This window comes from Salvelinus alpinus, chromosome 4 (assembly GCF_045679555.1).
Source record: "Salvelinus alpinus chromosome 4, SLU_Salpinus.1, whole genome shotgun sequence".
Taxonomy (NCBI): domain Eukaryota; kingdom Metazoa; phylum Chordata; class Actinopteri; order Salmoniformes; family Salmonidae; genus Salvelinus; species Salvelinus alpinus.
Genome location: NC_092089.1, coordinates 52,369,037 through 52,383,993, shown reverse-complemented (window position 1 = coordinate 52,383,993; position 14,957 = coordinate 52,369,037). Strand labels below are relative to the sequence as shown.

Genomic DNA, 14,957 nt, shown 5'->3' with positions numbered 1-14,957 from the left:
TTCATTTGAAAATACAGTTTTATTGACTCTCAGGAATTAATTTTCATGGTTAGTGCAGCAACACAGAATATTTTGGAGATTTATGTACAGGTCACACACGTTAAAAAAAAGCACTCAGATTGCTCAAAAGTATCACAGCAATCAGTTTGGCAAGCAGCAGAGTTGATTAGAGCATCTACCTCCTTGATTGCAGTAACTGATTTACTAAATTGAGTCCATTCATTGAAATTCTCCTTGCAGAAGGTGCCAGATTTGCTAAATGTTTGCATCTATTATTTTGAGTAGGGAATGAACATTTCATGAAACTAGCTATACCACAAAACTATCTTTATCTCCTCTTGTCATTCTATATCTTAGCCCTTCTCTTAACCTTTCCTGTCCCGTTTTGTTTTATGGTTTCTGAAAAATACAAAGTAATATGCACACTTGGCAGTGTAGTTGAGTAAATCTGACCCATAACCTAGTTTAGTTTCCAGTTCTGACGTTTCCAGTAAGAATAATCATTTCACTTTTATAGCTCTTTTCATTGCACTAAAACATCTCAAATCGCTTGAAAGATATAAAAAGGATAAGCTATTTAAGAAAACATTGCCATCATTCATGAATGCATGGACGGTAGATCTAGATAATTGGGAAATTCATGGCTTAGTTTAAGTCCTGTGATTCAGTCTAGCCGGATGGCATCCATCTGACAAATGCGTTTGTAGATGTGGTCACACGGTACGTCAAACCAGGTCTGCGATTGGCTATCCAGGGTGGCACAGTCCTCCCCATGTGATCCTCCTGAGTGATGATTGTCAGGCTCAGAGCTATACTCATTCCAATACCTGAAAGAGAGACAGAGAGAGAGGGAAGGAGAGAGAGAGATAGAGAAAGAGAGAGACAGAAGGGTGGAGGCAGAGAAAGAGAGAGAGGGTAGGGGAGAGGGAGAGAAGTAGAAAGGCCAAAAACAAAAGGAGGGAGGCAGTTAGGGAAAGGGGTCGAAAAAGAGGAAACAAGAGAATAGAATGAAAGAAGAGGAAGAAGGAAATTACAAATTGAGAAATGGAACGAGACAGTGTAGAAAAGTAACTATTTGCCTCCCTCTCATTATAACACATGTGATATTGGATTATTTAAAATGGGATTCACATACTTATTTGTCAGTGTTGTGTTGTCCACCCATCTCCAATCCCCTTCCTTCTCTATATCTGATAGGCCAATCCAGAAGTGGTAGTCAAACCCGCCAATCCTCCGGGCCTCTTTTTCCAGAGCGTCCTTACAAGCAAACAGTTATGGTTACAACGAGGGGAATACACATACACAAACACACACACACATACACTATCTTACATGCTGTTCTTTGCTGTGCAGGATGGTAAGGTGGCTGCCCAGGGATGTACAACTGTCTCTGCTGCTCGGCCAGTCCATCTTGTCATTACTGAAGGAGTAACATTTCTCATCTACATGAATCCAGCCCTCAGGACACTCCCTACACTTCCTTACTGTGAGAAGAGGAGAGGAGAAAGACAAGAGGAGGAGAACAGGAATAGAGAGGTAAAAGAGATGAAGAGGGGAAGATGAAAAGGACAAAGAGAGACAGATGAGTGAATATGCATGGGTAATTAATGTCTTATGAATACTGTACGGTGTACACTTTAAAGTAAAACGGTAAATTATACGGTCATTTTGGGGTATTATCAACAGTATGATACTGTGAAACGTTTTACTGCAGCATACTGTAAATTGTGATGCATTGTGGGAACATTTTGTGGGCGGGGAAAGAATTGCTCTATTTTGAATGGTACTGCATTTCTGTCCCACAGAATACAGTATTGTACTGTATTCTTGGAGCACCAAAAACCTTTTGACCACTAGTAGGTGCATAGTATTGTTGTTTCTGGCTCTATTTCTGTTGCACCCTTTAGTGAGAGTGCTGTACTAACTTAACTGTACTAGTAGTAGTGCCGCATCAATTTAAAATCTAGAGTTGACAAATGCCTGTTAGTAACTGTTAACTTCATGGCAACCCCTTTACAGTGTACCATTTCTTATGTGAAATAATGTAATAGTGAATGACAGTTGTCTAAAGTATCTATCCACTCTGAGTAACACTTAGCCCCCCTTTACCTGTCTTTGAGCAGCTCTGGGCCAGTTTGGAGTAGTCATCACAGAGACGGACATAACGTCCTCGAACTGAGTTCAGCTTCAGGGTCAGAGCTGCTGTCTCCAGGGGAACACTAGGTAACGGCCTGCTAAACACTGAGAGAGAGAGAGAGAGAGAGAGAGAGAGAGAGAGAGAGAGAGAGAGAGAGAAAATTATTATTATTATAATTCAATACAAAGAATTTGAAACTATAAAAGATGAAGAAAAAATCAAATATTTATTGGGTGAAAAGCCAAAATGTGCAGTTTTGGCAGCCAAATATGTGTCCTCCTGCCACAGCCTGAGGGACAGCCAGTGAAAAATGCAAAGTAATGTTGATAATATTTCCCATTTAGCTTAGTTTTGTTTTGTCTTTCGTATCAGGTCATGTGTCTTCTCAGTCATGTTGACACTGGTCTACTACTGTTGCTTTAATGTATTGTTGTTCTGATTAATATTGTTGTTGTAGCTGTTATTAATGGTAATCCCATGTCCACTACTACTATTATTATTGCTGTTAGGCCCACCATTTATTTATATATAAATATATATATATTTTGTGTATATATACCTGCTCAAGCCAGCGCATGTCCAGGCCCGTCTGAAGTTTGCCAATGACCATCTGGATGATCCAGAGGAGGAATGGGAGCAGGTCATGTGGTCTGATGAGACAAAAATAGAGCTTTTTGGTCTAAACTCCACTCGCCGTGTTTGGAGGAAGAAGAAGGATGAGTACAACCCCAAGAATACCATCCTAACCGTGAAGCATGGAGGTGGAAACATCATTCTTTGGGGATGCTTTTCTGCAAAGGGTACAGGATGACTGCATCGTATTGAGGGGAGGATGGATGGGGCCATGTATCGCGAGATCTTGGCCAACAACCTCCTTCCCTCAGTAAGAGCATTGAAGATGGGTCGTGGCTGGGTCTTCCAGCATGACAACGACCCGAAACACACAGCCAGGGCAACTAAGGAGTGGCGCCGTAAGAAGCATCTCAAGGTCCTGGAGTGGCCTAGCCAGTCTCCAGACCTGAACCCAATAGAAAATCTTTGGAGGGAGCTGAAAGTCCGTAAAATCCAGAAAATCACATTGTATGATTTTTAAGTAATTAATTTGCATTTTATTGCATGACATAAGTATTTGATACATCAGAAAAGCAGAACTTAATATTTGGTACAGAAACCTTTGTTTGCAATTACAGAGATCATACGTTTCCTGGAGTTCTTGACCAGGTTTGCACACACTGCAGCAGGGATTTTGTCCCACTCCTCCATACAGACCTTCTCCAGATCCTTCAGGTTTCGGGGCTGTCGCTGGGCAATACGGACTTTCAGCGCCCTCCAAAGATTTTCTATTGGGTTCAGGTCTGGAGACTGGCTAGGCCACTCCAGGACCTTGAGATGCTTCTTACGGAGCCACTCCTTAGTTTCCCTGGCTGTGTGTTTCGGGTCGTTGTCATGCTGGAAGACCCAGCCACGACCCATCTTCAATGCTCTTACTGAGGGAAGGAGGTTGTTGGCCAAGATCTCGCGATACATGGCCCCATCCATCCTCCCCTCAATACGGTGCAGTCGTCCTGTCCCCTTTGCAGAAAAGCATCCCCAAAGAATGATGTTTCCACCTCCATGCTTCACGGTTGGGATGGTGTTCTTGGGGTTGTACTCATCCTTCTTCTTCCTCCAAACACGTCGAGTGGAGTTTAGACCAAAAAGCTAAATTTTTGTCTCATCAGACCACATGACCTTCTCCCATTCTTCCTCTGGATCATCCAGATGGTCATTGGCAAACTTCAGACGGGCCTGGACATGCCCTGGCTTGAGCAGGGGGACCTTGCGTGCGCTGCAGTATTTTAATCCATGACGGCATAGTGTGTTACTAATGGTTTTCTTTGAGACTGTGGTCCCAGCTCTCTTCAGGTCATTGACCAGGTCCTGCCGTGTAGTTCTGGGCTGATCCCTCACCTTCCTCATGATCATTGATGCCCCACGAGGTGAGATCTTGCATGGAGCCCCAGACCGAGGATGATTGACCGTCATCTTGAACTTCTTCCATTTTCTAATAATTGCGCCAACAGTTGTTGCCTTCTCACCAAGCTGCTTGCCTATTGTCCTGTAGCCCATCCCAGCCTTGTGCAGGTCTACAATTTTATCCCTGATGTCCTTACACAGCTCTCTGGTCTTGGCCATTGTGGAGAGGTTGGAGTCTGTTTGATTGAGTGTGTGGACAGGTGTCTTTTATACAGGTAACGAGTTCAAACAGGTGCAGTTAATACAGGTAATGAGTGGAGAACAGGAGGGCTTCTTAAAGAAAAACTAACAGGTCTGTGAGAGCCGGAATTCTTAATGGTTGGAAGGTGATCAAATACTTATGTCTTGCAATAAAATGCAAATTAATTACTTAAAAATCATACAATGTGATTTTCTGGATTTTTGTTTTAGATTCCGTCTCTCACAATTGAAGTGTACCTATGATAAAAATTACAGACCTCTACATGCTTTGTAAGTAGGAAAACCTGCAAAATCGGCAGTGTATCAAATACTTGTTCTCCCCACTGTACATATATATTTTATTTAAATTTTTCGATATGTATACTTTGACAATGTAAGTAATAATAACTTGCCATGTCAATAAAGTCAATTGAATTGAATTGAATTGAGAGAGAGAGCGAGAGACAGAGAGAGAGAGAGAGAGAGAGAGAGAGAGAGAGAGAGAGAGAGAGAGAGAGAGAGAGAGAGATTGAGAAAGATAATGAAAAAGCGGAATAGAGACCAAATTGAGAGGTCAGATTGGGACAAATTGGTGTTTCTTTAAAAATTGTGAATGCTTTCAGTCCTGACCCCTCCTGTCTCAGCCTCCAGTATTTATGCTGCAGTAGTTTAGGTGTCGGGGGGCTAGGGTCAGTCTGTTATATATGGAGTATTTCTCCTGTCTTATCCGGTGTCCTGTGTGAATTTAAGTATCATCTCTCTAATTCTCTCTCTCTTTTCTCTCTTTTTCTCTCTTTCTTTCTTTCTTTCTTTCTTCCTTTCTTTCTCTCTTTCTCTCTTTCTTTCTTTCAGTCACTCAGAGGACCTGAGCCCTAGGACCATGCCTCAGGACTACCTGGCCTGATGACTCCTTGCTGTCCCCAGTCCACCTGGCCGTGCTGCTGCTCCAGTTTCAACTGTTCTACCTGCGGCTATGGAACCCTGACCTGTTCACCGGACGTGCTACCTGTCCCAGACCTGCTGTTTTCAACTCTCTAGAGACAGCAGGAGCGGCAGAGATACTCTGAATCATCGGCTATGAAAAGCCAACTGACATTTACTCCTGAGGTGCTGACTTGTTGCACCCTCGACAACCACTGTGATTATAATTATTTGACCCTGCTGGTCATCTATGAACATTTGAACATCTTGGCCATGTTCTGTTATAATCTCCACCTGGCACAGCCAGAAGAGGACTGGCCACCCCTCATAGCCTGGTTCCTCTCTCGGTTTCTTCCTAGGTTCTGGCCTTTCTAGGGAGTTTCTCCTAGCCACCGTGCTTCTACACCTGCATTGCTTGCTGTTTGGGGTTTTAGGCTGGGTTTCTGTACAGCACTTTGTGACATCATGTAAGAAGGGCTTTATAAATACATTTGATTGATTGATTGATTGTTATAACTACTGAACATCCTGGGCTGCCAGAGACTGAGAGTCCTGGGAGGGAGCAAATTTCACAGTTCTGGACTTTTGTTCCTTTTGGATTGCACAACTGCCACAACTATCGTTACCATTCTGCATGCCAAAAAAGGCATGACGAGGAAGAGTGGGGGAGAGGGGTGGTGCTGGGTTGGAGAGAGCGAAAAAGAGACATACATACAGAGAGAGAGAGATGTTAACTCACAGAGCACGCTCAGAGCGATGTTGGCACAGATGGAGGCCAATAGACCAATCACCACAAAGAGGGCGGTCTGACCTCTGAGACACTCTGACCCCCTCTTCAGCCCCTGGGCACCTGATCGGACAGATTACAGCTCAATGCAAAGAGTGACACATTTACATTGGAGTCATTTAGCATTTAACTATAGGTACAAAAAATAACCACATATAACAGTCATTGCAAGTCAAACCTTCTTCAAAATAGCATTAATCTGTCAAATCAGTACCAGTAAGAAAAGACAAGTGCGAGTGTGACAGGGCTTTTCTTTTTTCATCTGTCATTCACCTTTCATGCTTCAGAAGTTTTTCCTGCCCAGACAAGTCCTTTGACTATGAACATTACCACTCTAATCTATCTGCAACTGCCTACAATTTTACAGTGGGCTAACATGGAACCATAACATTGTAAAAAGGTGACAATCACTTCAAAAAGATTTAAAATCATTTGTTCTAAAGGATTCCAAAGGAACAGATGATAGCCAATAAACTGAAAGACTGTCTGTAAAACTCACACTGACTATTCCCTAAAGAGACACCATGTCCTTAGAGTTATGGTCAATCTCACACTTATGCACGTACGTTAGTACGCATGCATGCACACACACACACACACACACACGCGCACACGCACACGCCCCCGCACACGCACACGCACACGCACACACACACACACACACACTTACTGTGGTTGTTTAGGATAGGCTTGTTTCCTCTGGAGGATATATCCTCAGTAAACTCGTGTAGACTGGTATAGTTCTCTACCTCCATGATTGAAGTTTCAGTTCTTCACCAGCTCTTCTCACCACAATCACTGTTTAACTTACTTATACCAACTATTGCAGAATCTCCCGACTTTGTAACTAACGGGAAATAAAGTCACTGCTGGGAAATAAAGTTTGTAATTCCAAACAGCTGAGATGGGAGTTGATTTCGCAATTCTGTTCCATCAAATTGTTTTATCAGTATTTATTGTTCTTCCTCCAGAAATTCACTGGCAGTTCTTTTAGTATTGCATCAAACCTGCTTACTCTTGGTCTCTCTCTGTCTCTGTCTCTCTCGCTCTCCTTTTGCTCTCTCTCTCTTTGTTTGGATAAATGTTGAATCTGGCCAGAAGAACTGTGTGATAGGGGGATGAGGCAGGAGAGCGTGTGAGTGTCAGTGTGTGTGTGTGTGTGTTTGAACAAAAACTCTCAAGAAATTGGAACTGAGACAAGAGTCTGGCGGGAACTGGAAGGAGGGTCCATCATACTGTGTGTGTTTGTACGGAAAGTACTGGATTTAGGAAATAACATAATCATGCTGTGAAGTAACGTTTTTGACTCTGTTTCTCGATGTGATTTGGTGTGTTAGAATCTGGCCAAAATGACTCTGTAACGTGCTAGTGAACTGGAGCCTGGGGGGACGATAGCATGCCAAGTTAAACAACTAGACATCTTACGGGAAGAGGTTGGGCAGCATGCTGTGTATGTCCTTATGTGTGTGTGTGTGTGTGTGTGTGTGTGTGTGTGTGTGTGTGTGTGTGTGTGTGTGTGTGTGTGTGTGTGTGTGTGTGTGTGTGTGTGTGTGTGTGTGTGTGTGTGTGTGTGTGTGTGTGTGTGTGTGTGTGTGTGTGTGTGTGTGTGTGTGTGTGTGTGTGTGTGTGTGTGTGTGTGTGTGTGTGTGTGTGTGTGTGTGTGTGTGTTTGCATATACACGTGGATTTGACGCAGCTGCTCATTTGTGAAAACAAAACAAGTAAACCCATGCTGTTACAGAGCGTTCGGCTTAAAGTGCAATGTCATGCTTTTGTTGTAAACCTCTCTGTCAACCTCATGAAAATGCACGGTCATGTTTAGTGACAGAGAGAGAACTTTGATCGCTCAGACCATTGGCAAATAATGTTCAAACTCTGTGACAAATCCTGTAGCGTTTGTTTGTTCACTGAGACCAGCTGGGCTCAATTCCATGACAGATTTTCTGTTATTGCACCAGATCTATTGCTTTACTTTTCCCATTCAAATCTGTCTCAGGTCCAGCAAAACGTTATTTCCACAATTTGTACTTTCCAACAAATTGCCTACACTCACAAACACACGCCGCATCGGTATATAACACCAACTCTGAGTGGAAAGAGAGACACATTCGATTTATGAATGGTTAACTGATCGTGTACCAGTGATATTACACAGGGAACATGGAGAACTACCATTCTAAGCAAGGTAAAATACACTTTCGGTCTACACCACTGTGTGTGTGTGTGTGTGTGTGTGTGTGTGTGTGTGTGTGTGTGTGTGTGTGTGTGTGTGTGTGTGTGTGTGTGTGTGTGTGTGTGTGTGTGTGTGCGTGTGCGTGCGTGCGTGCGTATGTGCGCGTGCGTATGTGTGTGTATGCGTGCGTGTTCATATTTGTGTGTATCAAATTTGGGCAAGTCACTTTGTTACAATATTTAGGTTAATTGAAATGACTTATAAAATACATCCTGTATGTAGAACTGTTGCTGGAATATGAATTATCACCTCAATTCTAGTCAGGTTAAACTGTCATCTGACTGACATGTACAGTATACTGTATAATATAACTCTGTTGCGCTCTCTCTTTGATCAATCCAATCAGGTTCCCAGGGGGGGAAGAAGTGGGCAGGACTTCTGACGTGTCAGACCATCCTCCTTGTGCTGATTAGCCTCTTGGTATCCATCAGCACCAATCAGGCAGCTGTAGAACCCCTGTCAAATGCCACTCAACCTGTGGAGACCCCTGAGGAAGAGTTGGCCTCCCTGAGGTTGAATCTGAGTACTGTGCTGCGTCGCTACAGCCGCCTACGTGATGACTATGACAGCCTGGCACAAAACTGCTCTGCCACAGGTTAGCACTAGCCAGAAAACTCTATGTACGTGTTTGAAAATAACTCCATTGCCACCAGACGGCACAGAATCACTGATGGACAAATGACTGATCTCCTAAATAACTGCTCATTATGTGATTGTGGGTAGTGCTTCTTTGTTTAAACGTATCCCATCAAATATGCTGTATACTGTATGTTCCCAGATGGTTAGGACAGGGCCAGGAGGTCACATGGTCAGGTTCATGTGATTAGTGGCCCTAATACCATTCCCCAATCTATCAAGTTCTGTAACGGCGGCCTTCCCTCTCTTCACTAGAAGAGGGGGTGAAACAGGGATCGGACCAACACGCAGCGTAGCCAGTGCTCAACATGTTTAATTAAACAAATAAACAGTGAACACGATACAAAACAAAATAACACAAGTGGCAAACCGATACAGACCTATCTGGTGCAGAACACAAACACAGAGACAGGTAACAACCACCCACAATCCCCAACACAAAACAAGCCACCTATATATGATTCTCAATCAGGGACAACGATTCACAGCTGTCTCTGGTTGAGAACCATATTAGGCTGGACACAGAAACAGACGAACTAGACACACAACATAGAATTCCCACCCAGCTCACGCCCTGACCAACACTAAACAAGCAAAACACATAAGAACTCTGGTCAGGACGTTACAGTACCCCCCCCCCCCTGAGGTGCGGACTCCGAACGCACACCTAAAACTCAAGGGGAGGGTCTGGGTGGGCCTCTGTCCGCGGTGGCGGCTCCGGCGGTGGACGAGGACACCACTCCACCACTGTCTTTGTCCCCCTCCTTAGCGTCCTTTGAGTGGCGACCCTCGCCCACGACCTTGGCCTAAGAATCCTCCCTAAGGCCCCCACATGATTTAGGAGGTAGCTCAGGACAGAGAGGTAGCTCAGGACAGAGAGGTAGCTCAGGACAGAGGGGCAACTCCGGACTGAAGGGCAGCTCCGGACAGAGAGGCAGCTCCGGACTGAAGGGCAGCTCCGGACTAATGGCAGCTCCGGGCTGAGGGGCAACTCCGGGCTGAGGGGCAACTCCGGGCTGAGGGGCAGCTCCGGGCTGAGGGGCAGCTCCGGGCTGAGGGGCAGCTCCGGACTGGAGGGCAGCTCATGACTGGAGGGCAGCTCATGACTGTAGGGCAGCTCATGACTGTAGGGCAGCTCATGACTGTAGGGCAGCTCATGACTGGAGGGCAGCTCATGACTGGAGGGCAGCTCATGACTGGAGGGCAGCTCATGACTGGAGGGCAGCTCATGACTGGAGGGCAGCTCATGACTGTAGGGCAGCTCATGACTGGAGGGCAGCTCATGACTGGAGGGCAGCTCATGACTGGAGGGCAGCTCATGACTGTATGGCAGCTCATGACTGTAAGGTGGCTCTGGCAGCTCCTGACTGGCTGGCGGCTCTGGCAGCTCCTGACTGGCTGGCGGCTCTGGCAGCTCCTGACTGGCTGGCGGCTCTGGCAGCTCCTGACTGGCTGGTGGCTCTGGCATTTCCTGACTGGCTGGCGGCTCTGGCAGCTCCTGACTGACGGACGGCTCTAGCGGCTCCTGACTGACGGGCGGCTCTGAAGGCTCGTGGCAGACGGATGGCTCAGATGGCGCTGGGCAGACGGATGGCTCAGATGGCGCTGGGCAGACGGATGGCTCAGATGGCGCTGGGCAGACGGATGGCTCAGATGGTGCTGGGCAGACGAGCAGTGCAGGCAGCTCAGACGGCGCTGGGCAGACGGATGGCTCAGACGGCGCTGGGCAGACGGATGGCTCAGACGGCTGCTGAGGCAGCACAGTAGGCCTAGTGCATGGCAGCTCAGAACTGGCGGTACTGGGCTGGAGACGACGCAGCTGCAGGCTAGTGCGTTGGGAACAGGAACAGAGCCGACTCTGGACTCTGCTGAGGTGCACTAGTAGGCCTGGTGCGTGATACCGGCACTGGTGGTACCGGGCTGAGGGCACGCACCTCAGGGCGAGTGCGGGGAGAAGGAACAGGGCTCTGAAGACGCACTGGAGATCTTGAGAGCAGGGCTGGCACCATCCGCCCTGGCTGGATCTTCACCCTAGCCCGGCAGATGTGGGGAGCTGGGATGTTGCGCACCGGGCTAGGCATACGCACCGGGGACACCGTGCGCTCCACCGCATAACACGGTGCCTGCCCGGTACGACTTCCTCTCTCTCCACTGGAAGCACGGCTGGGAGAACTATAGCGCCGAGCTGGCAGAGGACGTGCAGGGCTAGGAAGGCGCACAGGAGGCCTGGTGCGTGAGGCTGGCACAGTCTTAACCAGACGGCTAGCACGCACCTCAGGATGAGTATGGAGAGCTGTCCCCGGTGACATCAACTCCCCGACACGTTCAGTCGGGCGGATGTCGTGCCTCATGCACCAAACCAGCAAGTCCCTCATAACTCTTTCCTCCAATTCCCCCATTAACTCCTTCACTGTCTCTGCATCGCTCACCTCCAATTCCGCCCTGACCGGCTCCTTACGGTAAGCAGGGGGAGTTGGCTCAGGTCTGACTCCTGACTCTGCCACACTCCCCGTGTGCCCCCCCCAAGAAATTTTTGGGGCTGCCTCTCGGGCCTCCAGCCGCTCTGCCGTGCTAGCGCCTCATAATAGCGCCTCTCCGCCTTCGCTGCCTCCAGCTCTTCTTTGGGGCGGCGATATTCCCCTGGCTCTGCCCAGGGTCCTTTGCCGTCTAGGTCGTCCTCCCATGTCCATTTCTCCAAATAGTGTAGCCTCTCCCGCTGCTGCTGTCGCTGTTGCCCGTTGCTACGCTGCTTGGTCCGAGATTGGTGGGTGGTTCTGTAACGGCGGCCTTCCCTCTCTTCACTAGAAGAGGGGGTGAAACAGGGATCGGACCAACACGCAGCGTAGCCAGTGCTCAACATGTTTAATTAAACAAATAAACAGTGAACACGATACAAAACAAAATAACACAAGTGGCAAACCGATACAGACCTATCTGGTGCAGAACACAAACACAGAGACAGGTAACAACCACCCACAATGCCCAACACAAAACAAGACACCTATATATGATTCTCAATCAGGGACAACGATTCACAGCTGTCTCTGGTTGAGAACCATATTAGGCTGGACACAGAAACAGACGAACTAGACACACAACATAGAATTCCCACCCAGCTCACGCCCTGACCAACACTAAACAAGCAAAACACATAAGAACTCTGGTCAGGACGTTACAAGTTCTCTGAATATTTCCATAATGTATTGCAGCAACATTTTCATAAATCTAAGGACATTCCACCTTTGACACAGGACATGAACCCACAGCTGGGTATAGTAAATACTAAATCTATCATACAGTACAAAGGTAGAATTATATCCAAATCTCTTTCGTTCTCTCTCTCTCCCTCTCTCCTTTTCTCTCTCTCTTTCTGTCTTTCTTTCTTTCTCTCTCTCTCTCCCTCTCTCTCATTCTGGTTTATAGTGGTGAATTTCAAAGAGTGTCCTGAGGGATGGCTTCATGTACTGGTAAATGAAAAATGTTACTACCTCAGTAAGGACAAGATGGACTGGCCGAGCAGCAGAGACAATTGTACATCAATGGGCGGCCACCTTAGCATCCTGCACAGCAAGAACGTGCATGTAAGAAACTGTGTGTGTGTGTGTGTGTGCGTGCGTGTGCGTGTGCGTGTGCGTGCGTGCGTGTGTGTGTGCATTTGTGTGTGTGTGCTCTTCTCATCGTAACCACGTGTTTTTTTATAGGAAGCCCTGGAAAAAGAGGCAAGTAGGATTGGTGGGTTTAATAACTACTTCTGGATCGGCCTATCAGACAGAGAGGTGGAGGGGGACTGGAGATGGGTGGACAACACAACGCTCACAAATAAGTATGTGTCACGAGAATTTTCTATCCCAATGATAATAACTGACAATCAATAGCTCTGACCAATCCCCGAGATCTGTAAGACCATGGGTTTAATAATAATTAGTCAAAGACTCAGCTTATGCAAAAGGTTAGTACAGTTTATTCACGAGAACGTTCTGAAGTCCATTATACAAAGACATCCATTTTATAGCTGCGCACATACTTCCACACAAACAGTAGGTATCCTACGCACATACATACACACAAACAGTAGGTATCCTACGCACATACATACACACAAACAGTAGGTGAGTTTTATCCTTCTCCATAGTTCTCACCACTGTGTATCACTACCCAGCCGACAGTTCCATTCCCCCGAGATTAGGGGAACCTTGAGAAGTACTCCCTATGCTATCATAAGTTTCTCAGAGGCCTAGCCAGGTCGGTTCAAACACAGTTTAATTGTTCTCTTTTTTTTTCTTCGGCAAACACATACAAGTTCAAACCCTAAGCTATGCCTTGCTCAGACAGTCTGTGTTTTCCCACTATACAGATACATTGTTTACATCTAATTCTGACTAAAACTACACACATCTTCAGATTATAATTTTACGATTCTAATCAATTTCATACAATTATAAGGCTACAGAGTGGAATTATTTAATCATTATCTTTCAACATTTAAATTATTTTATCAGTATGTAGGGTCTGCAACCCATTCAACAATCTCAACAGGACACGTACAACATCGACTCAAAATATCTCAGTTGCTCAAACCTTTTTTCTCCACTATTTGTCCGCTCCTTTTTACTTTTTTTTCTGTCATCTCTCTCCCTCTCTGTGACTTCAATTCCATCCTGCCCGTCATATTTTCTCTCCCCCTACCTCCCTTTCCCCTATAGCTTCTGGAAACAGTGCAGCTTGGAGCCTGATAACAACGTCTCCGGTGGGGTTGACGGTGAGGACTGTGCGGTCCTGGAGAGTAACACTCATGCCTGGTCCGACGTGCCCTGTGACTTCACCTACCGCCGCATCTGTCAAATGGATGCCGTACCCATTACGTCCGCTTGAATCAGCGGGTGAAAGACACCGCTGACCATGAAGTTAACTTAGAGTGGCGGGGATTCAATAGAAGGCGAATTGTAGGGTTGCACTGTTGACAATGTGCATTTTAAATGCAATTTCCCCCATGTTTTAGGAAATCAAATTCAGTGTAAACGCAGTGGTAATAAAGTGTAAATTCCCTTTTAAAGTCAAATGCAATGTGCATTTCTACAACGTGCATTTGATTGAATCCCAGTCACGGTATGTATAATCAGTCAAAACAAATGAAGTGACAGTTGGTATCTACTTGTGTTGGTGTCTACCCACCACTGAAGGTATTTCAATAAAGCTGCCAATCAGTCACCCCTCAGTCACTGCTTGTTTTTTTTACTCTTGTTTAATTCAATCATTTAAACACAATCGAACATTTTATCTTACAGTCCTATAACACAACAACAATAACCCCTGTATTTTCTCTGTTACTAATTCAAACAATTCAGCAGAACTTTGGAACGAGTCTGCTCACACCACCTGAAACCGTAAGAAACTATAGTATTAAGATGCTATCCCATTCTCTTAATAAAATATTTGGTAAATAATGGACTCCAAAACAAAGTGCTATGCAATATCCACTGAGTATACCAAAAAGTGTGGAACGCCTTCCTAGTATTGAGTTGCACCCCGTCAGAACAGCCTCAGCTTGTCGTGACATGGACTCTACAAGGTGTCGAAAAGCGCTCTACAGGGATGCTGGCCCATGTTGACTCCAATGATTCCAACAGTTTGGCTGGATGTCCTTTGGGTGGTGGACCATTCTTGATATCAGTGGCGGTCGGTGCCGTTTAAGATGAGGGAGGATGATAATTTTTTTGTGAACATGGCCTAACTTCTATTACAGCATATTGGATGACTGTCATTCATATTCCATTCACCCAGTTCAATGTAACATTGATAGGCTTAGGCTACTACATGATCCTCAAATTTTCCCTGTACCCATCATGAGGTTGCTACAACAGCTCGAGATCATTTTTGTTAATCAAGGTGACAGACAGTGGCACATTCAATACCGCCTTGCACACTCTTGCCTGCATCTAGCCGATCTAAGGTGTAATCATTAGTCCAACAGTTGCAAATGAGAGTTTCTATTGGACGAATTCAAGTATGTTTATCCCCGTTTCGTTCTGTTTGCTTTCATTTAAGAAA

At 45.9% G+C, this 14,957-nt stretch overlaps 2 protein-coding genes across 4 annotated transcripts; one reads left to right on the top strand and one right to left on the bottom strand.

The window, feature by feature from the left end:
• LOC139573926 (CD209 antigen-like protein C) lies at positions 1-7,105 on the bottom strand. Of its 3 annotated transcripts, none has more exons than XM_071397921.1 (6): positions 6,712-7,105; positions 5,994-6,104; positions 2,110-2,241; positions 1,333-1,484; positions 1,136-1,257; positions 1-827 (listed from the first exon to the last, which is right to left on the bottom strand). In XM_071397921.1, the coding sequence occupies exons 1-6, from the start codon at positions 6,794-6,796 to the stop codon at positions 665-667; spliced, it is 765 nt and encodes a 254-aa protein (XP_071254022.1). In that variant the 5' UTR covers positions 6,797-7,105; the 3' UTR covers positions 1-664. The 3 variants fall into 3 exon arrangements, with proteins under 3 accessions (XP_071254022.1, XP_071254023.1, XP_071254025.1); XM_071397922.1 differs by lacking the exon at positions 6,712-7,105 and adding an exon at positions 6,315-6,342; XM_071397924.1 differs by lacking the exon at positions 5,994-6,104 and having other exon boundaries at positions 6,712-6,944.
• An 860-nt stretch (positions 7,106-7,965) lies between these two features.
• On the top strand, positions 7,966-14,117 carry LOC139573927 (C-type lectin domain family 4 member E-like). The gene is made up of 5 exons (XM_071397925.1): positions 7,966-8,225; positions 8,620-8,868; positions 12,333-12,490; positions 12,611-12,732; positions 13,613-14,117. The coding sequence occupies exons 1-5, from the start codon at positions 8,201-8,203 to the stop codon at positions 13,779-13,781; spliced, it is 723 nt and encodes a 240-aa protein (XP_071254026.1). The 5' UTR covers positions 7,966-8,200; the 3' UTR covers positions 13,782-14,117.
• Positions 14,118-14,957: the final 840 nt, after the last annotated feature.

Coding starts and splice junctions, on each gene's coding strand:
- LOC139573926 (XM_071397921.1), bottom strand. CDS start 6,796: ATGGAGGTAGAGAACTATACCAGTCTACACGAGTTTACTGAGGATATA. Junction 2,242..5,993: donor CATCGCTCTGAGCGTGCTCT/GTGAGTTAACAT, acceptor TCTCTCTCTCAG/TGTTTAGCAGGCCGTTACCT. Junction 1,258..1,332: donor TGCACAGCAAAGAACAGCAT/GTAAGATAGTGT, acceptor TTTGCTTGTAAG/GACGCTCTGGAAAAAGAGGC.
- LOC139573927 (XM_071397925.1), top strand. CDS start 8,201: ATGGAGAACTACCATTCTAAGCAAG. Junction 8,869..12,332: donor ACAAAACTGCTCTGCCACAG/GTTAGCACTAGC, acceptor TCTGGTTTATAG/TGGTGAATTTCAAAGAGTGT. Junction 12,491..12,610: donor TGCACAGCAAGAACGTGCAT/GTAAGAAACTGT, acceptor GTTTTTTTATAG/GAAGCCCTGGAAAAAGAGGC.